General features: G+C 38.6%; 2 protein-coding genes across 4 annotated transcripts; one reads left to right on the top strand and one right to left on the bottom strand.

The window, feature by feature from the left end:
• Positions 1–1,223: 1,223 nt before the first annotated feature.
• On the bottom strand, positions 1,224–5,142 carry LOC116617365 (peroxiredoxin-like 2A). The gene is made up of 5 exons (XM_048723020.1): positions 5,050–5,142; positions 4,323–4,574; positions 3,530–3,664; positions 2,865–2,907; positions 1,224–1,443 (listed from the first exon to the last, which is right to left on the bottom strand). Exons 2-5 carry the CDS (start codon positions 4,569–4,571, stop codon positions 1,226–1,228), a joined length of 645 nt encoding a protein of 214 aa, XP_048578977.1. The 5' UTR covers positions 4,572–4,574; positions 5,050–5,142; the 3' UTR covers positions 1,224–1,225.
• Positions 5,143–5,241: 99 nt separating this feature from the next.
• Positions 5,242–17,123, top strand: LOC5510806 (protein lin-54 homolog). 3 transcript variants are annotated; one of them, XM_001631217.3, is made up of 14 exons: positions 5,242–5,389; positions 8,222–8,425; positions 9,019–9,437; positions 9,856–10,008; positions 10,668–10,765; positions 10,856–10,933; positions 11,387–11,489; positions 11,742–11,798; positions 12,019–12,046; positions 13,099–13,151; positions 13,727–13,826; positions 15,233–15,414; positions 15,866–15,959; positions 16,026–17,123. In XM_001631217.3, the coding sequence occupies exons 2-14, from the start codon at positions 8,236–8,238 to the stop codon at positions 16,034–16,036; spliced, it is 1,566 nt and encodes a 521-aa protein (XP_001631267.2). In that variant the 5' UTR covers positions 5,242–5,389; positions 8,222–8,235; the 3' UTR covers positions 16,037–17,123. The 3 variants fall into 3 exon arrangements, with proteins under 3 accessions (XP_001631267.2, XP_032235931.1, XP_032235930.1); XM_032380040.2 differs by having other exon boundaries at positions 10,853–10,933; positions 16,029–17,123; XM_032380039.2 differs by having other exon boundaries at positions 10,853–10,933.
• Positions 17,124–21,555: the final 4,432 nt, after the last annotated feature.

The following is a 21,555-nucleotide window of genomic DNA, read 5'->3' as shown; positions in this document are numbered from 1 at the left end:
AGCCCACGCTGCATTCTGGTAGTTGAGGTAGGTTTCTATGGTTATGCGCGCAAACTAGCTGGAATGGCCTATTGACTGTTTTCGACTCTAAGAATTATCCCCACCTTAGAGGCTTGGGGACAAGTGAAATCATCAAAAAATGTAATTTGCAAAAGTCAAGTCATCATTTCCATGCATCAGCATGTGGCAAGCTGCACCGCAAAATGTGCGAAAACTAATGAATAATATAACCAACACCAGATGAAGATGATTTATTTTTACCATTGTTTTTATTAACTGTTATCTTCATAGTTATTGGTACAAATGTACTCGCCGAGGGGTAGTTTTTTTTTTTTACTGCAGTGTTGTCCTGAGGGGTAGGTTTTTTCTCTGTTTTGTACCGTCAAAGTCTAATCCCCCATCCTTCCCCGGGATCATGGGGGGTGGGTGTTTCAATTGACTAGTGCATTACAATCATTGTAGCAGGGTGTGGCTAACTTAAAGGGGGCAATAACTTAATAATTTACCCATTAAGGGGGCGCTAATTCGAAGCAGGAAATTTAACACAACTTTTTTCTTGACATTTTATTTTCATCACTTCACACGATTTTCAGGGAAAATTTAACAAAACCTCAAACATCATCAGACACAGACAGCATTAGCTTTCGTCCTGAGCCTTCATTTATATGGGTCAGCAGTGAATCCCTACTCATGTCATGCTCCATGACTACTGCAAGATCTGTGTAAGGAATTAATGGAAATAAATAAATGAGTGCGCTACATGGGACGAACGAAAGGAAATACATGATATGAGTTGCAATATATGCCTATATGACTCTTAGAACTGTTATTTCAGTCGTCCTCGGGGCTACTAACAAACAAACAATCAAGCAAGCGATCGAGCAAGCAAGCGAGCGAGCGATCGAGCAAGCAAGCAAGCAAGCAAGCAAGCAAGCAAACAAATGGAGGAATTGTCTAGTCATAGTCACAGGGGGGAGGGGCACTTTCATTATATGATATCATGTGGAAATTTTTTTCCGGTCCTTTAATAAAAAATTACTTATTTTTTGGCAGCACCTGGGATAACTCAATCTGGACCACTTCTTGCTTCTTTATTTATTGAGTAAATCAAATTGGCCAGGTTGTTTTGAAATAAGAGAGATGTTGTGCCGCCACTGCCTGGTGTTTATGTGTAAACACCCTAGATAGTAAATACCTGATAAAAGTTATGTTTCAATTACCTATTTTACTGAGCTGGCTTAATCTTGGCCACAGCTTCTCTCACATCATTGATGTCTACATGGTCGCCAAACTGCTTCTCTCTGTGCTGCAATAGGATGCCTTGGTCGCCTGCACCCATGACAAACACCGCACCTAGTATACGCCCCTCCCCATCTAGGTTACCACTGATGCCTTTCCCCTTGGCTCGGAACACAGACTGCCAGACACCAGGCCGCAGGAACCCTAAGGAGTGGAAGATGAGGTAGTTAGAGCATGATGCTATTGCAATCGCTGCACCATCATCATCATCACCACCACCACCAACATCACCATAACCATCACCATCACAATTACCACCATCACCATCATCACCACCAACATCACCACCATGACCATGACCACGACCACGACCACGACCACCACCATGACCACCACCAATGACCAGGACCACCACCACAACCACCATGACCATGACCATGACCATGACCATGACCATGACCATGACCATGACCATGACCATGACCATGACCATGACCATGACCATGACCATGACCATGACCATGACCATGACCATGACCATGACCATGACCATGACCATGACCATGACCATGACCATGACCATGACCATGACCATGACCATGACCATGACCATGACCATGACCATGACCATGACCATGACCATGACCATGACCATGACCATGACCATGACCATGACCATGACCATGACCATGACCATGACCATGACCATGACCATGACCATGACCATGACCATGACCATGACCATGACCATGACCATGACCATGACCATGACCAAGACCATGACCAAGACTACCACAATGACCAAGACCACCACCATAATCACCACCACCACCACCACCATCCCAATCACCATCGCAATCACCATCACCATCACATGACCATGACCAGGACCAGGACCACCATCACCATGAACAAGACCAGCACCATGACCATGACCATGACCAGGACCATGACCATGACCAGGACCACCACAATGACCAAGACCACCACCATAATCACCACCATAACCAGGACCACCACCATGAGCATGACGATGACTGTGACTGCGACCATCGCAATCATCGTCGCAATCAACATCACCACCACTATTACTATCGCCATTTATACTATCATTGCCATCACCACTACCATAATCATTATAACCAAAACAAAACAAAAACATCTTCTGAATGAGGGGAGCACCAAAAGATAAATAGATAAGATGGGAGGTTAAAGCCGCATTGTCACCAGTATACTTCCGGAGGTCCGTCGAAAACCTTAACCGTCAAAAGACAAAAGAATCTATTAGAATCTGCACTATAAAACAGGCCATCCGCTCTAAATTATCAGTCAAATCCTTGAAGAAACTTCCAAAAGACAAACTGCTTTTTAAATTTTGACATATTTTCCGCAGTTTCCATTTAAAATCATCGGAGATTGTTACGTTATCAACTGGAAATAAACTGGTGACAATGCGGCTTTAATTTGTGGAATGCTGCTTCCATATATTTCTTTTAAATTTACATGTGAAGGTCTCACTGACCCCCACGCCCCCCCATCTCTCTCTTGGATGCCCCCCATCTCTTAAGTAGCACCACCATTGCCGCAATAAAATGTCATTGCGATCTTGGAGGCAAAGTACCTACCACTTAGGAACATCCATCGTTCTTGAGGACCATAGAACTTTCTCTGTCATATTTGAAATAATGTGAAATTAGCATATTGTTGTTAGGTTGACAAAAGTGTGCCCTCACTAAAGGGTCTAAGCACTAGGATAAAACAATACAACAATATCTAATGTTTTTAAGGTGAGGCAAATAATCAGATGGGCTGGGGGAGGGGGAAAGGACAGACTAGTTGCACTGTGTCCAAGCAAAGAAAGACAGCTTTGTATCACTTGAAGCACAAACATACAGAGAATCTAGGTTAGAAATGTCACACAACTAATTGTATATTCACTTTCCATGAAGAAGTTGCTGCAAATTCAAATTTACCATGTTTCATTTGATATTTTACTTGCACAGAAGTTAAATATATTATGAATGATGCAGCATTTCTAAAATTGTGAATATTTTTTGGTGGACAGATTTACAATATGAAGGTCAGGCAAAAATGTTGTTTGTATAATCAAAACAAAAAAAAACGTATTCTCTTTTATGTAGAATGGTTTCCATAAACCTGTGAAATACTTTTTAGCTTATTTTAGTACTAATACACTGTAATGTCTTAGTTTTCCTTTGTTCTGGCTTGACTATTACACTTAAACAATTACATTTTGTAGCACTGAATTTTGAAAACCACTCTAACATACCTTGGGGTCAAAGTAAATCTCGCCATTGAGGTATGGCTTGAACTCCTTGACTCCTTTTTTTTCATGAACCACACCAATCAAGGGAACCCCTAATTTGTCCAGTTCGGGTCGCAGGGAGGCAAGCTCTGCAGCTTCCTAAAATAAAAAACAACTGCAATTGACCACTATGTCAGGAAAGGCTACAGCTCCTAGGTTATAGGTAAATCATTATGACCAAGGCACTGGCCAGGCATGTTATTATGACCAAGGGCAGGAATGGGAGAAAGCCTCTAACCAGAGTCACTCAAAGCATCTATACCAAACCCATATACTGGATATGGCCTTCAAAGAATTCGTTATTATTTAGCATTATACTTCAATACTTAGTAAAACATGAGCACTCATTATTGAAGAGGTGACGATAACTTGTTTACTCAATTCATAAGTATTTGCACTTCTGTTCGCACAGTAAAATTGAAATTTAGTATTTTAGAAGTTACAAAATTAAGAGTAATTTTGACCTAACAAATATCACCCACATCAAAAAATGTGGTGCCCTTCTGAATAAAATCAAAGAAAAACATTCAACATAATGATTATATCAATATCAGGGAGCGCCAGATATTTAGAATATCAAAGCATCGAAAAAAATCAAAGGCAAATTTATTTACAACCTACAATAAAAGCATATTCAACAGGAAGTAGACCCCTTCTAGTGGTGATTACTGAGGCTGCCCTCTCTATCCTGTAATCCCTACCTCCAGGGGGTTAAGGGGTACAGGTGGACGAGGGAGAGGAAAATTCATCGACTTACCTCCCTGCATAAGGATCATCCAGGTCTCCGCACAGCCATGATGACTGCACCATTTTTACTCCATAAATCACTCGCAGCTATTGCCTTATCAGAACCATCGAGATATTGAAGAGTGATGCTTTTTAGATAGGGGTAGTCAGCTTTAGGAACATTCTTATACCAGTCAATATTAGCGTATATAAGGCCTGCCACTGCCGCAGCCCCACCCGCTATAAACAGAGCCATCACTTTGATGCGAACTTGACACATGTGCTAGAGAAATAAGAGGAGTTTTCTCAGTTCTCTATATGTAAGTAGGAAAAGTCAAACATATACTTCTTGTTTCTATGGATACCATTGGTTAAAATTTGGTCAGCTTTTATTCAATGGGTGGGAGCAAAATAAATATTGGGGGGGTATGGGTGGGGGAGGTAGGGAAGTGTGTGTGTGGGTGGGGGGGGGGGGGGGGGTGTTTTCTCATTCCACTCACCTAATACACCCCTTTCATAAAATCTGACCTTAGCTAGGTGGCTTTAGCTCCGAGAAGAAATTAATTTCTAACAATAATTATCACGCGTCAAGGAATAAAGATACTTGGTAATTCGGCCAATTCATCGTCATAATAACGACTTCAATTTATGAAAGAATCCGATTGCACATTAGAAATATCGTGAAGACATTACCACAGAAAGGGAGAAAAGGTGGTCTTTTTTTCAAGACTTGCGGTGGTACCTATACATTCACTTACTTTGAAGAAAGTCACTACATTGCAAACTCGTGCTGTAGAACTCTTGCACTGAAGAGCAACACAACAGAGCTATGGGATGGGGCAAATTCCACATAGCCCATCGATAACCAATCAAAAAAGGTTATTTTCAATGTCATTGTCTTATTGACCAATAAGCGGTTAGGGCGCAGCGGTGCATTTCGGGTAGATTTTCTTTACCCCGAAGAAGCGCGTGATTTTGAACAACAAGATGTCTGCAAACTTTCCTTCAAGATCTTGTTTTACTATGGGTTTTTTCTGGGCTTTTGATCGTCACCACACCCTCGTTTGGCGATTTCTGTGAATCCGACATCCCAGAAAGGTAAGTTATCAGTGTCGTTTTTCGCTATTAGGTACTAAATCGCCGCTTCCTAAGCGACTTTCAATAGATTTTGGTTTTGGTGAACAGCGAAAAGGTTACGGACCTTTCTTCCTTCTTTGCACTTTTACACGTCGATTTCATCTCAGCGAAATATATTTTTGCGTAAAGTAAAGGATCTAGCTTCAAGAAAGAAAAATCCACTGTAAATCAACCGAAGACCTTTATTCAATCATTCAACAGATGTAATTTGTAAAGCTAAAAATTCCTTTTCTCTGCACAATTTCATAAGTGTGATTTTACCCGGCGTACTTCTAATCGCTTGTTATAGCTTAATGGCTACCGTTTTTTGTCGTTTCGTTTTCTACTTTCGAGAGATTGGTATTTGCGTAGGATTGGATGTGTATTTGCTCGGTATTATTATGGCTGAGTACATGAATCTAGGTATTTAACGGGGTATGAAGTCCGTAGAGTAATGCAATCAAGTGCTTTTTACTACAGACATCACAACAAAGTACAATCTCCCGATATAAACGCGGGCTATTTTTAAAAAAATGTTGCAAATTCATATCCACGTAATTATTTATAATCTAACAAAAAACACCATTTCATGGTTTTGGAAACTTCTTGGAATGATTCCCCTTTTATAGTAATAAATAGTCTCTGATATGTTTTTAATATTCGGTGATGTCTGATTTGGGGACGATTAAGTATGTAAAATTGATCCTTCTTTTCCTACTAGGAAGTCTTGATTATAAAATCTTTACAAGCAACAAAACGTATATATATTTCGATTTATGTAATGCTATCAAAAAACGAAGAAAGTTTTATACTTTATGATCAAAACAAATCAACCTTCTATATGGCATGATATTTTTACTTAAAAAGTCACCAAAAAGTCGATTACAAATATAGTCAAGTATTTATCAAAGCAGGTAGACGAGATGAATCACTATTGACCCCATTCAAAGCTGAATTTCTAGTGCTAATTTGTAGTTACTGAACATGATATAAAAAGTATAAGTTAATCTAATATCAAACGTCTTGATATTTATTAATTAAATTTCTTAAGGTCAAGTTCACAGGGCTAGTCATTATCTACTGCCCTATGCACTCCTGTAATTGCTCAAATAAGCGAGGCGAGGCGGTTTAAGGAAGGATTTGTACGAGGAGGCAATTATTTTAAAATCTGATTCAAAAATCATCTCAGAGCCATAACAAAACATGCATTCAATATAAAATATTGTGGCAGATATTACTGTCACCATAGTTTACCAGTTAGTGAAAGAGATAAGGATGACCTTATCTATCAACATTTTCATTGCGACAATCATTTATGTCTAAATAATGTTATGGTACAACTTATAGATAAGTATAACTCTGAGTCTCAGCTTAGGGAAAGGGAAGGCCAGTAGGCTTATCGGCTTAAGTCTATCTACCCGCGGGGTCTTAATAGTGATGACATTTTTTGTTGTAGGAACCCACATAGAGATGTGTAAATTCTTTTTTGTCCATAGCGCACGCTATTCTAGAAAATGCACGTTTTTGTCAGTTGTAATGTTTTTGCTTCTCGCGCCACTATTCTGATGTAAATAAGCTTGTAACGATTCACCTTCTTCAGTCTGCCCTGAAGAAGTCTTATTAAAGACGAAAATTTTTGGCAGAGTCGAATTCCAGTTTCTGGTGTATTGTTATTCTTCCCCTTCTTATATACAGCTCCAATCATTATTGAAGTCTATTAAATGCAACATATTTAGGTGAGATACTTTACAGTGGGAGGCACTAATTCAAGGGAGGCACTTATGTGAACCATTACCCATACCCCTAAAGGCCTTGTGAAATAATAGTAATGCTGTAGGTCTTGGGTACTGATTTGATTAGAGCAAAACAATTAGGGATCTACATATTTATAAGTGTGTCTGTAAAACAATTTTTCAGGGCTTTATTTTAAGGTTTTGACAAACTTACCCCAGCTCGGAGATATAAAACAAATTAGGGTGATTTGGGTTCACAATGCTAGCAACAGGGCACTGATTTGTGTAGATTATATCCCATGTGTATGCTAATTTTTGCTGGAGTCAAATCCCGGAATTCAATCCCTTACCACTGCCAATTACAAAAAGAACCTGAAATCATTCTTCCTAGCAATAGAAGCTACAAAGCAACAAGATGACAAGTAGTATTTTTAGTTATTATGCATGTAGAGTAGTACTCAGAACTTATTATTTTTACTTTTTTGTGTGTGGGTGTGTACGATGGTGTGTGTGTGTGTGCTTAAGTTTGCTAAAATTGTAAAGTCCTATCATGTGTTACATACTTTGCTGACCAAGCCTAATAAGCCCCTGGCTTCGGCTTTTTCTTTATTGTTTATACATTTAAAATATTCAATAAAGATTGATTGAGTATGATATGGGATAGCATGGAATGCCTTCTTGAATATGATGAAATACTTGCAAGAAATGAATGTGCACAATCAGAAATGTTCAAGCTGACATCTGGTAGCTAGTATCTAATGATAATCTAAATCATCCTCTAAAGAAGTATAATAGTGTATTAAAGCAAATCAGAAAGTAGGGGACATTTGTTGGTTACCTAGTGTACACAAGTGCTTAAAATCAAATCCTGATTTTGATTTTTGATGTCTTAACAGGCTCAATATTCTTGTCAACCCTTAGATAAAATACTCTACCATAAAGTTATTTTATCACATACTGTGTTCTAGATAAAATTATATATGTAACCTTTTTTTGTGTATTTCTACATTTGTTTATTTTATGTTGTTTCCTTGGTACCCAATTTTTCCTGACTATGTATTTATCCCTCTTTCCCTCTTAGATAATATAGCTCCCATGGAGGAAATAATTACTGTCAAACAAGAGCCAACAGAGGAGCATTTTGTTCCTACAACTGTGGTAGCAGGAAATGCTACTGCATCTGTGACATCGAGCCAGGCGTCTACCACACCTATAATCACTGCCGTAACAAATCCTGAGACCCAACCACGGCAAACATGTGCAATATTGCCTCAGAAGACACAAGGTTAGTTTTTTATGTATGTGCCTTGATTTTAAGGATAAATGAAGATGCATAATGGAGACACAAGTTAGTTTCTTACAGTATGTATCTTGAATTTTTTCAGTGCAAACAGTAAAACTGTGGACACCAAAAATACAGTATATGTGGAGTGTTTATTGTCTTTTGAAAAATCAGGCATGAAAATTTAGACACTGAGACTTGTTGGCTGTTCGAATATCTCATGAGTGATTGGACAGAACAGATATTCCATACAAATACATATTTCTGCAGTAAAAGAAGATGTCCAACATTGCTACATTAAACTGTTGATATGTAACATTTTTTTTGAGAGGTGTTTAGAAATAAGGTTTTAAAGGTATGAAGTTTGTCTCAAGGTTATGAAGTTTAGTTGGTAAATATTGAACCTTATTACAAAACTTCATGTTATGCTGACAATCCAAAGGCAACTGTAGAGCTGGTCAAATTTTTCTGATGTTGAATTATCATAATTTTAGGAAAATATTTCTATCAAATCATACCATACAGTATCTTAAGAAAATTTTTTCATTATATATTGAATGTTTACTTACGTCATTCATAATTTTCTTTTTTATCAGCCCAAACCCCATTAACGCCCACCAAGACTGTACAAATAGGGGTGGGGCACACCTCGCCCCAAGTGGTAATGCTGTCTGGCAGTCCAATAAAGCTGACACAAGTCCGAGGGCCATTCAAGACAACGGCCGCTGGGGGGCAGATCCCTATCGGCAAGGGAGTTCAGCAGATATCAAACGTTACCTTTGTACAAGTCCCATCTAATACATTTGTTCAAAATGCTGGTGTGAGGCAGGGGTCCCCCTTAAAACAGGGCGTGGTCCCAAGGGTGATCCCTATAAGCTTAGCAGTGAACAAGTCTCAGGCTGTATCGTCCAGTCACATGACAATATCTATGACTACAAGTGGGACTGTTACAGTTAGAGCAATTGCACCCAAGATGAATATTGCACCTACACTGTCAGCTTCACAAACAATACAGGTAAAGAACAATAAACAACCTAAATTACGTAAGTGTCTGATCATGAAGGTAAAGCTGTAGAGAAACCATTTCTTGTATCTGGCTTTATTAGCAAGAAAAATACATCAGATTTTTTCTTAAGTATTCTACAGTATGGCTTGGAAATCCTGCCCGCTAACTGTTTTTCAAAGTTTTTCTCACAAAATTTAACATTGATAGACAGACATACTCTTTTTGAGGATACACTAGAAGACCTAAGGACCAGTTAAAAAAAATAATTATACACACTTTGACCTTCTTACCATAAGGAACTTTTATTAAAACTGTTAGTTGGCGATTTGGAAAACACCCCTGACTCACTGGTTTTCAAAAAAGGCTTATATGTCTCTAAGTTATTTTCAATTAAAATCTAATAAGTCTGCTGGTTCCATTTATTTAGCTTGCTCCAAAGCCGCCATTAGTGCAAGCGTCTGGTGCATCCCAGCAAGGTCAACAACGATTCATCATTCCCGCCATAGCACCCAATACGAACACCACAAACCTTCAATTTCCTCACGGGGTCATCAGTGGTGGGGTGGTCTATCTTCCACAGGTGAGCAATAAGTAAGCAATAAGTAAGTTGAGATATTTAACATAAAATATTTTGTAATTGCAACTTAGGGTCTGTTGTTATAAGCTTTATAACCAAAATTTAGAAAGTATGATAATACTAATTATGATAACGATAACACAAATGATAAAGATAAAAATTATAACAATGACAATGATGATATGGCCAATGCAAGTCCTGTAGCCAAGCTTTGGTGTCAGCAGTCATCTTGCAATCTCAATGATCTGAGATACCTCACTTCCTTGGTGCTAAACTATAATTTATTTTTCATTTGAGATGATATCACCAACTCAAAGTTGAAAGTGCAGGGTCACATGAGGAACTTAAAGGGTGTCTGTCTGTCTATTCTGTCTTTCTGTACAAATTTGTCTTGATCAGTTTTTTTCAATTTTGTTACACTAGATATGTGTGTGTATTTTGTGCCTAACATATGTTGCTGACTCTCAGACATCAGTAGAACCTTGATTTAACAGTGCCAAAGGACTGGGGAAATCTGTTCATTATATCGAGCATTTGTCATATCAAGGTTCTGAATCATATGTTTTACTGTAATTTTGGCAAACTGTTTGTTACACCAAGGACTTGTTATATACAGGTTCTATAAATCAAGGTTTTAATGTATTTTAAATTTGTCATTCCAGCAAGCTCTGCAGTCTTCTGGTAGTTTCCCAATTGCAGTGCCTCTGCAAGCAAATGCATTTACACCAAACAACCAACAGGGCAACCTCAGTTCAAATGGGTAAGTGTATCCTACCTACTAGTGTTTGTGTTGCAAACAAGTACAGTATTTTGCATATGCTTATTGATGGTTATGTGTTTGTATCAGCAGGGCATCGCCTGATCCTTCTCCACCAAGCAGTAGACCGCGCAAGCCATGCAATTGTACAAAATCACAATGTCTCAAGCTGTAAGTCTGCCATAACCTGTTTTTTACCATCTTCCAACTCTTCTCATTTTAGTAAAATCCAAATCAAATCCAAATTTCAAAGTCACAATCAGAATCAAATCAGCATATTATTTCAATTTTTTAGGAGTGGAGAGAGAAGAAGGTTTGAGTTAGTGAGATAAAATACTATAAACAAGTGAAACAGATATAAACAGTTTGAGTCAGCAGGGAAGTTAGCTGGTCATTTTCACAAACTCTTGTGAAGAGACTGAAAATTTAACATCTTGTTTAAATAGAAACTTATTTTCTGATTGTTTAAATGTGATAGCATTGTTTTTTGTTGTTGAGGCTGAATTTTACATGCCAGCAAGTTTTATAATACTGCAATTTAATTGTGCACCCTTGAATCCTCATTAATTGAAAAATTATCTTGTGTTTGGAATAGCACTAAGCTTTGATGCCCCAATTCAACAGGTACTGTGACTGTTTTGCCCAAGGGGAATTCTGCAGCAACTGTAACTGTGTTAATTGTTCTAACAACATAGAACATGAAAGAGAAAGAAGTAAAGCTATCAAGGTCAGAAAGTCTTACTTTTAAGTATGTTTATAAACTTGGCATGAAAAGCTTTGTGTTTCTAATATAGTAATGAAAATAACAACAAGGAGAACAGCAATAGTAGCAATAACAATAATAAAGCTTCTTTTGGTCATTTGTACTGCTTTGAGCAGCTAGCGGCTAGCCCCTTCATGGTAGGTAATTAGTAAACAGACCAAACCTCACAATATCAATAAAAAAATGATCATTTATTATTTTGTTTGCCATTCGTAGGCCTGCCTTGAGAGAAATCCCCATGCCTTCCATCCCAAGATTGGTAAAGGCAAAGTGGTAAGCATCAAGGATTTCAAAGCCTTTCACAGTTTAAGTGTCTCTGTCAGCATTTTTTTTATCCTAGAAAAATACCCATTTGGGAAAGCCTAAATAATTCCAATTGAATTTGGTAGATTTTACATTTTAAATAGCTTTTTCGAAAAAAAATTTTTTGTTTGTTTATCTCTTAAGTATAGAAATCAATTTATTTACTTGTTGTATGATTTCCTTTTTGAAGGGAGAGTCAGAGAGAAGGCACAACAAAGGTTTGTCTTTGTACCATCTACACTTACATTGTGATTAAAATATTTACCCTACACACCTCTTCAATAGTCCTAGAGGTCATCCTTACATGCTAGGGTCCACTCCCCTCATAGTCCTAGAGGTCATCCTTACATGCTAGGGTCCACTCCTCTCATAGTCCTAGAGGTCATCTTTACATGCTAGGGTCCACTCCTCTCATAGTCCTAGAGGTCATCCTTACATGCTAGGGTCCACTCCTCTCATAACCCTACTTGCCCCTGGGCTAAGAGAAGGTTAAACCAGGGCATGTGAGAATGATTTGAGGCTTACTCTTAGTTAACCCATAGGCCTGGTTGATTAAAACATTGATTGCTGTATCTGCTCAGCTATTTAAGGGCTAGATAATGTAAGTTCTATTTAAACCCCCTGGTAAAGAAAGCTCTCTTCACTTGTTTACTGTTGTGGAATAAGCCTGTATGTAGGTGGCGTTTTATCACGAAAAGAAGTCTTGAGCTTCCATAGTCTCCATCTCGGATTTGGACCTACTGTAAATGATCTAGTAAAGGCCACCTATCTAAAGAACGCCTCCTATGTCATGAACACCCCCCTAAGCTTACAAGTTTATAACAAACACCCCTCTATAATAAACACCTCCTACCCTCTCTTCCAACTTAAAAACAAAAGACATAGGAATTTTAGTAATATGAATCAAATTAATTAATCTGAGGTTGGCTTCTACTGGGTGAGGCTCAATGTCAAGAAATGCTTGTTACACAGGCTATAATTTTAAAGTGATCCTGGCTGAGACTAGAATCCCACTGCACTTGGGTTTGTTATATTGTTATATCTGTTGAACGCCAACCCCCCCCCCCCCCCCCCTTGGACCACCAAAATCTAATAAACACCCTGGGTGCTTATTAAGTCATTTACAGTGTTTTAGCCTGCATGTAGTCTATTGTCAATTGTAAAGCAAGGGCTTAGAAAAAGCCTCACCCCAACCTGCCTTGTAATTAGTTCTAGTTTCTAATGAATGGAATACATTCTCAATTACTTGTTTGGCTTGTTCCAATTGTAGGGTGTCACTGTAAGCGATCAGGCTGTTTGAAAAATTACTGTGAATGTTATGAGGTGGGTATAAACAGCAGGTATAGATCAGTGCATGTTCCAGATGTAACAACAATATATTTATGATAAAACCATTTATACAACTACACTCGTAAATCGCACTCTTTTACTGGTCAAGGATCCATGTGTTATTGGAGGACACACAGGCTTGGTATCAGCATGCATGCACCCGCTAACCAAACTAATTTGTGACCCAATAAACCATTTTTTGTATAAAACAATTAGATCTTTTTTGTGCATCTTTTCTCTAATAGATGCACAGAAGACATCATAGCCTGTTATGAACAGCAGTGACTCTACTGCGTCTGTGTCTCGTTGTGTACTTTTTTGTTCCTGACACGCTGTGTTGCATCTGTGCATCTATTAGAGGACAGACGCACCCAAAAATGAGATCTATTAGATATGCCATACAAAAAATATATAAAAACTATTGAAAACTTGGTATAGGTAGCATATTTCACTTACATCTTAGCATAATGTTCTTGCGTCAGGCAGTAATTTTGAAGAAATATATGTTTTAATTTAAATAGTTAGTCAGTTTGGCTATTTCGTAATGTTCATATTTTTTATTATGCCAGGCAAAGATTCTGTGTACAAGTTTGTGTAAATGCACTGGTTGCAAAAACTTTGAGGAAAGCCCAGAGAGAAAAACATTGATGCATCTTGCAGATGCTGCAGGTGAGCATTAGGGAAATGTTGCAAAAGGCAATTTTCCTGCAACATGCAATGCAATAAAAATTGTTTTGCAAGTTGCAGTAAAAGATTATCTGGTTAAATGGCCTTTAAAAGTTCATTGGAATCTACACACTGATTTGTCACGCATGTCATTGCCAAGTAAAGATTTGTCAGGCATGTCATTGCCAAGTAAAGATTTGTCAGGCATGTCATTGCCAAGTAAAGATTTGTCAAGCATGTCATTGCCAAGTTAAGATTTGTCACGCATGTCATTGCCAAGTTAAGATTTGTCAGGCATGTCATTGCCAAGTTTAGATTTGTCAGGCATGTCATTGCCAAGTTAAGATTCGTCAGGCATGTCATTGCCAAGTTAAGATTTGTCAGGCATGTCATTGCCAAGCTAAGATTTGTCAGGCATGTCATTGCCAAGTTAAGATTTGTCACGCATGTCATTGCCAAGCTAAGATTTGTCAGGCATGTCATTGTCAAGCTAAGATTTGTCAGGCATGTTATTGTCAAGTTAAAATTTGTCAGGCATGTCATTGTCAAGTTAAGATTTGTCAGGCATGTCATTGTCAAGTTAAGATTTGTCAGGCATGTCATTGCCAAGTTAAGATTTGTCAGGCTCCTGTTTCAATCTCTGGGTAAAACATGGAAAGCCTGTGGGATTGAGTGTTGAGTGGCCACTGAATGAACATAGATTTAAATCATTACATTTTATTGTTCACGAGTTGCATTCAATGGAAATAGTTCAAATTAACCAGGACGATTATTTCATCTTCATATGCTCAAGGTACAGCTCATGATGAACTCAACATTTGAGCTTAGTGCTTTCCATCAGGCAGATGAGGTTACCATAAAGTAATCAGGATTTAAAGCCGCATTGTCACCAGTTTACTTCCGGTCGATTACGCAACTACGGAGCCCGGGAAGGGCGAAAGAAATATTAACTCACGAAAAAAAAATAAAACTCGCGAAAAAATGAAACTCACAAAAAAAAAACTCACGAAAAAAATAAACACGAAAAAATATTAAAACTCACGAAAAAAAGACGCAAAATTGAAAACTAGTCCTCACGACGCGAAAAGTATACCGCACGAAAAAAAATTGCAGTAGGTTCTTCAAATGTCCCTTCCCGGGCTCCGTACGCAACAGTCTCCGATGATATTTTTTACGGAAAAAAGCGAGAAATATTTCAAAATATTGAAAGCAGTGTGTCTATTGGACGTTTCTTTGAGAATGTGATTGGTTATTTGAAGCGGATGGCCTGTTAAACCTCTCGGATTGTAATAGATTTTTTTGTCTTTTAACAGCTGAGGTCTCCGTCGGACCTCTGGAAGTAAACTGGTGACAATGCGGCTTTAATTCAGTAAATGTACTTTAGCAATACATGTGTCTATACATTGCAGAAGTCCGCGTGAAGCAACAAAATGCAGCAAAAACTAAGCTCGAGTCTCAGATCGAGGATCTCCCCACCCGACCCCCCACAATGACAAGCTCTGGCGAAAGGCTACCCTTCTCATTTGTCACGGAAGACGTTGCCCAGGCAACGTGTCAATGTGTCATAGCACAGGCAGTTGAAGCAGAGAAGGTATGAAAGATATCAGCACTCCATTTTATCAACATTGTCAATCCTTATCCCTTTGACAGTTTTTAGCAGTTTAAGATGCTGAAGATAAAGCAGTAGCTAATATTATTTGGAATTGTTTAATAACCTATATCGTTTTGAAAAAAATATATAACTACTATACGCATGCATCATTTTAATAAGCCATGTTTTTATAGGCTTTACTGTGGTTTATAGCCAAATTCGTTGTTTGACAACCTGCCAGAATCCAAAATTCTTTTCTTCGTTTGGGAATAGCGCGTAGTCAATCAAACTTAACAATCAAAACCAGACATACCGCCCCCCCAAGCTTGTGACTGTCTACGCGCTATTTCCAAACGAGACATGGATATTTGGATTCGCCGAGGTCGCGCAACAACGAATTTGGCTTTAAGCGGATTTGATTCGCTACATTTGTATTGCTTTCCTTGGCTAGATGGGTCTTTCTCCAGCAATGGCCGAAAAAATGATTCTTGAAGAATTCGGACGAAGCTTGTTGCAAATAATCCACACAGCAAGTAAAACAAAAGGTAAGTTCTTTTAAAAAGTTGTTAGTTTTTTTGTATATTTGCTTATTCTCATTTTGTCTCTCTCAGCAGAACAATAAGGCCCAAAAAGAAGACTCTATTTTATGTTAGCAAGTTTGGCAGAGGTCACACACCTTGCTGTCACTCTGGTAAATGCCAAACCCAGCAGAAACTGCCCATCCACAAGCCACATACTCGTTACACAAGTTATAAATGACATTCCTGCTTTCTGGTGATTTTGTTTGGTTCTGGCGCAATTTTTCACCAGCAAATCATTCCGACCTTGGATACACTGGTGGTACCTAGGAGGACACTCCTAAAATACTTTTTAAAGTTGTAAAATTTCAGACCACACAAGTGTTTTCTATGGTTATTTCTGTAAAAGAATTGGGGTGAAAAGACTACTACTCCAGTAGCTAGCTAGTTGATTGATTATGCAAAGCATGAGTGCTTTGACTCAGGGGGGGAGGGGGGCACTCAGATATCATTTGGTCGTAACATCAAACAACTAACTAGCAAAACAAGACTGTTGCAGACATTGGCTGAGAAACCAAACAAATTAAGTTATGCAGCCCATGAAGAAATGTACATACAAACACTGCGACTAACACCACACAGTCATATTATTTTACATCATTTGGGTTTTTTATCAACTGTAATATAAATATTATAAATAGCATGTTGTGGTGAAATTTCTGGTTTTCGTAGGGTCCTCTCGGGCTTTTAGTGGGGTGTGCCTGACTCAAAATACCACATTAGAAACCCTTCCGGTGGAAGAAGTTCAGATTTATAAGACGTTATCGTACACTGTCCCCAAATAAAGATAAAAATAAAAGCTTGGGAAGATGGAAATAAATGTCACTCAAAATGTTTGTTTGAGAATTTATTACTTGTCAAAAACGGAGGCAAGGAAATATGGGCACTGAATCTGACAATGATGTCCTGCAGAGAGATGAAAGTCTGTGCTAGGGCTGGCCACGGGCACCCAGGATTTTATTGTAAATGAGTGTAGAGAATATTTATGTACCTCTGATAGAATGACTGTTGTTGACAGGATAGCTGCTAAGGTAAAGAAGTCTATATTGTACAAAGCCTTAGTGTTGCACACTCCTGAAATGTATAGCACAATTAAATGATAAAATTTCTTTAAAATTTATCTTTATGAAATTGTGGTTCAGCTTTTGTTTATTCTGCTTAACCCTTCATCATCTAAGACTTCGTTGCAGTCTACATGTTCTAATTGGATATCAGACTGACGCTAAGAATGGCTGCTCACAAGACTACCCTTCAGGCTATCTCTAAAACGAGGAACGGGGAATCTCTAGAACGGGGAATACTAAAACGGGGAATCTCTAAAACGGGGAATACTAAAACAAGGAATCTCTAAAACGGGGAATACTAAAACAAGGAATCTCTAAAACGGGGAATCTCTAAAACGGGGAATACTAAAACGGGGAATCTCTAAAACGGGGAATACTAAAACGGGGAATTCTAAAACGGGAATACTAAAACGGGGAATCTCTAAATCGGGGAATACTAAAACGGGGAATTCTAAAACGGGAATACTAAAACGGGGAATCTGTAAAACGGAGAATACTAAAACGGGGAATCTCTAAAACGGGGAATACTAAAACGGGGAATCTCTAAAACGGGGAATACTAAAACGGGGAATCTCTAAAACGGGGAATACTAAAACGGTAACAGAGTTAGGAATCGTGCCTGGTATGCATCTATTTGTGTCTTGAGCTGTGTTTGCTGATCTCTCTCCCTTGTGTTGTATTTGGAGCGTTTTATTAAGAGGAGTGATTCTGTTTTTCTTTCCTTGTTCGATTTGAAATTTGTCAAAGAACCTGTGCTATTATTTGGCTTAAGAGTAGTTGCCAACACCTTGGTTGGATGCATCTTCAAGACCATTTATCCCTTAGAAGGATGCCTGAGTATCTTCATCTTGTTGTGTTTAGTTTGCATTTATGAATTTTTTGGGTTGTGGGTACTTCCCAAAGCCGGTACAGGCCGGTTGAGGGGTCAATGTGTTAACAACTTATTACCAAGCGCGAGGGCTGTCCGGAGAAATATCAGACCGAGGTCTCGAATGTGACTGAGGTCTGATATTTCTCCGTAAAGCCTGAGCAAGCAAGGTCAATAAAAGTTTTATTGTATGGCTTTTAAAAATTAAAATGACGAGAAAACAAATCAACTTACGCTTTCGCGCGAATATCGATTAGTTTATCGATCGATTTCAAAAAGGCGGGAAAACAAGAAACACTCGCGCACGGTCAACTAAAAAAGTGTAAAAGAGCAAAAACATTCAACTAAGACGAAGACAAGATATACCAAAAAGACCTTGGAATGAGAGATGTTGGTGTTAATAGCCCTTCAGACTTAAAAAGAAGAATGATCCATGGGCCCAAATGAATGGAAAGCAAAGCAAAAAGGTTTAACTTACTTGGTTTATTAACCGTTCGGCGTTGTTTTCATCGTAATATAATTCAACGACTTTTCGGGCTATTTATTTCTATTTTAGCCTTTTGGAAGCTACAGGCTTCATCCCAAAGGTGCTATAGTCTAAACAATGAGAAAGAAAGCTTAGATGTCTTCACGGCATAAATGGACTGTTTGGTGTGAAAACTCCACGGTTTGTAGAGAACAAACTTTTGATGTAAACTTTTAAGTATATAAAATAAAACACCAAACACTGTGCTGCTTTATGACGATTTGATAGAATATTGCATTTATAGACTTTTTTGAGTATTTGCATCCCTTTTTATTTATACTTTTTTTTGTCCGATATAAATAAGCTATGCATTTCTTGGCTATCGGTGGCGCTCGCCGTCTTGTCAGATTGTTTTTCTTTTTTGCGGGGGTATTTGCATCCCTTGTTATTTATTCTTTTGTTTGTTTGTCCGATATAAATAAGCTATGTATTCCTGGGCTATCGGTGGCGCTCGCCGTCTTGTCAGATTGTTTTAATATTCTTCTTCGTCAAAATTTTCTTTTACACAATCTTGTCAGGATAATAAAACTCAGACTCAAAGTGCTCGTCGCCTATTATCAACTTCTAAGACCTTTTCCAAGCTCTGTTAAGCTAGGTTCCTAACTCGGTTCCTGACTCGGTTCCTGCCTTGGTTCCTGACTCGGCCTTTTGTTTGTCTCCCGTTTTAGTATTCCCTGTTTTAGAGATTCCCCGTTTTAGTATTCCCCGTTTTAGTATTCCCCGTTTTAGAGATTCCCCGTTTTAGAGATTCCCCGTTTTAGTATTCCCCGTTTTAGAGATTCCCCGTTTTAGTATTCCCCGTTTTAGAGATTCCCCGTTTTAGTATTCCACGTTTTAGAGATTCCCCATTTTAGTATTCCTCGTTTTAGTATTCCCCGTTTTAGAGATTCCTCGTTTTAGTATTCCCCGTTTTAGAGATTCCTTGTTTTAGTGTTCCCCGTTTTAGTTTTCCCCGTTAAAGAGATTCCCCGTTTTAGTATTCCCCGTTTTAGTATTCCCCGTTTTAGAGATTCCCCGTTTTAGAGATTCCCCGTTTTAGTATTCCCCGTTTTAGAGATTCCCCGTTTTAGAGATTCCCCGTTTTAGTATCCCTGTTTTAGAGATTCCCCGTTTAAGTATTCCCCGTTTTAGAGATTCCCCGTTTTAGTATTCCCTGTTTTAGAGATTCCCCGTTTAAGTATTCCCCGTTTTGGAGATTCCCCGTTTTAGTATTCCCCGTTTTAGAGATTCCCCGTTTTAGTATTCCCTGTTTTAGAGATTCCCCGTTTTAGTATTTCCCATTTTAGAGATTCCTCGTTTTAGTATTCCCCGTTTTAGAGATTTCCTGTTTTAGTATTCCCCGTTTTAGAGATTCCCCGTTTTAGAGATTCCCTGTTTTAGTATTCCCCGTTTTAGAGATTCCCCGTTTTAGTATTCCCCATTTTAGAGATTCCTCGTTTTAGTATTCCCCGTTTTAGAGATTCCCCGTTTTAGTATTCCCCGTTTTAGAGATTCCTTGTTTTAGTGTTCCCCGTTTTAGTTTTCCCCGTTAAAGAGATTCCCCGTTTTAGTATTCCCCGTTTTAGTATTCCCCGTTTTAGTATTCCCCGTTTTAGTATTCCCCGTTTTAGAGATTCCCCGTTTTAGAGATTCCCCGTTTTAGTATTCCCCGTTTTAGAGATTCCCCGTTTTAGTATTCCCCGTTTTAGAGATTCCCCGTTTTAGTATCCCTGTTTTAGAGATTCCCCGTTTAAGTATTCCCCGTTTTAGAGATTCCCCGTTTTAGAGATTCCCCGTTTTAGTATTCCCCGTTTTAGAGATTCCCCGTTTTAGTATTCCCCGTTTTAGAAGTTCCCCGTTTTAGTATTCCCTGTTTTAGAGATTCCCCGTTTAAGTATTCCCCGTTTTGGAGATTCCCCGTTTTAGTATTCCCCGTTTTAGAGATTCCCCGTTTTAGTATTCCCTGTTTTAGAGATTCCCCGTTTTAGTATTCCCCATTTTAGAGATTCCTCGTTTTAGTATTCCCCGTTTTAGAGATTTCCTGTTTTAGTATTCCCCGTTTTAGAGATTCCCCGTTTTAGAGATTCCCTGTTTTAGTATTCCCCGTTTTAGAGATTCCCCGTTTTAGTATTCCCCGTTTTATCGTTCCCCTTCCCCGATTCCGTGTTCCCTGTTTTAGAGATAGCCCTACCCTTCACAAAGATTGAGCAGAAAACGCATTGATGATAAAAAGACATTCTTGTCACTGCTGGCATTAACGGGAAGGGCTTGAGGAATGGAGTTTGTCATAATATTATATGTTATAAAAACCTATCTGGATTTATTGTTTCTGCTTTGGTTGCTTATGTGGTCTTTCTGTTACTGTCGAATCCGTTGTATCGCGACCCGCGTTTTCAAAACACAATTTGTTTTGGTTTTCTGTTCCGTCAGTTAAACCATTCTGAGCCAATCAGAGTCTCGCTTTGTGCACTTCCCTGGCTATCCTCTGGACGAAAACCAGACAGTGTCGCGACAGAAAGCCAGGCAACTGCACTAAGCGAGAGATGTTTTAGAATAATAATTGGCTTAGATTAATTTGACTGGCGGAACAGAAAATCGCAAAAACAAATCGATGTTTTGATAATGCGGCGTCGCGATACAACGGATTCGACAGTAAAGAACTATCAGGCATATTTTGGAAAGTGTTTGGAGTCGGTACAAAATGCAGGCCACGTGCAGGAAGCAGGTTGAGTATGAATACAAAATGCAGTTCGGGTGATTTTACTGTTTTAATATTTTTGCTTTCTCTATTTCATTCTCGTTTATTACTAAGCAACGTGACCGTGGGAATAATACGAATATCTCGCCAGCGTTTTGCTGCACATTAACCAAAAAAGGGTCAAGTAATGTATAACGGTATAAAAATCTCCGTTAAAATTGTATAAGAACGTAAATCCACGAATTTTCCTCCTCTACATGCCAAACATACTGGTGCCCCACCCCCTGCTCCTTTCCCTCGAAAATGTCTCGATCCGCCCTTGCTGTCTGTTGGGCTTATCAAAAAAGTGAACCATTTATTCAAGAGATATAGTCAGCACATTTTGGAGTTGATTCAATTTGTTTTTGGATGATGTGCAGCAAATCGCT

Source organism: Nematostella vectensis, chromosome 15 (genome assembly GCF_932526225.1).
Source record: "Nematostella vectensis chromosome 15, jaNemVect1.1, whole genome shotgun sequence".
NCBI classification, from domain to species: Eukaryota; Metazoa; Cnidaria; class Anthozoa; order Actiniaria; family Edwardsiidae; genus Nematostella; species Nematostella vectensis.
This window is presented reverse-complemented; position numbering and strand designations above follow the sequence as displayed.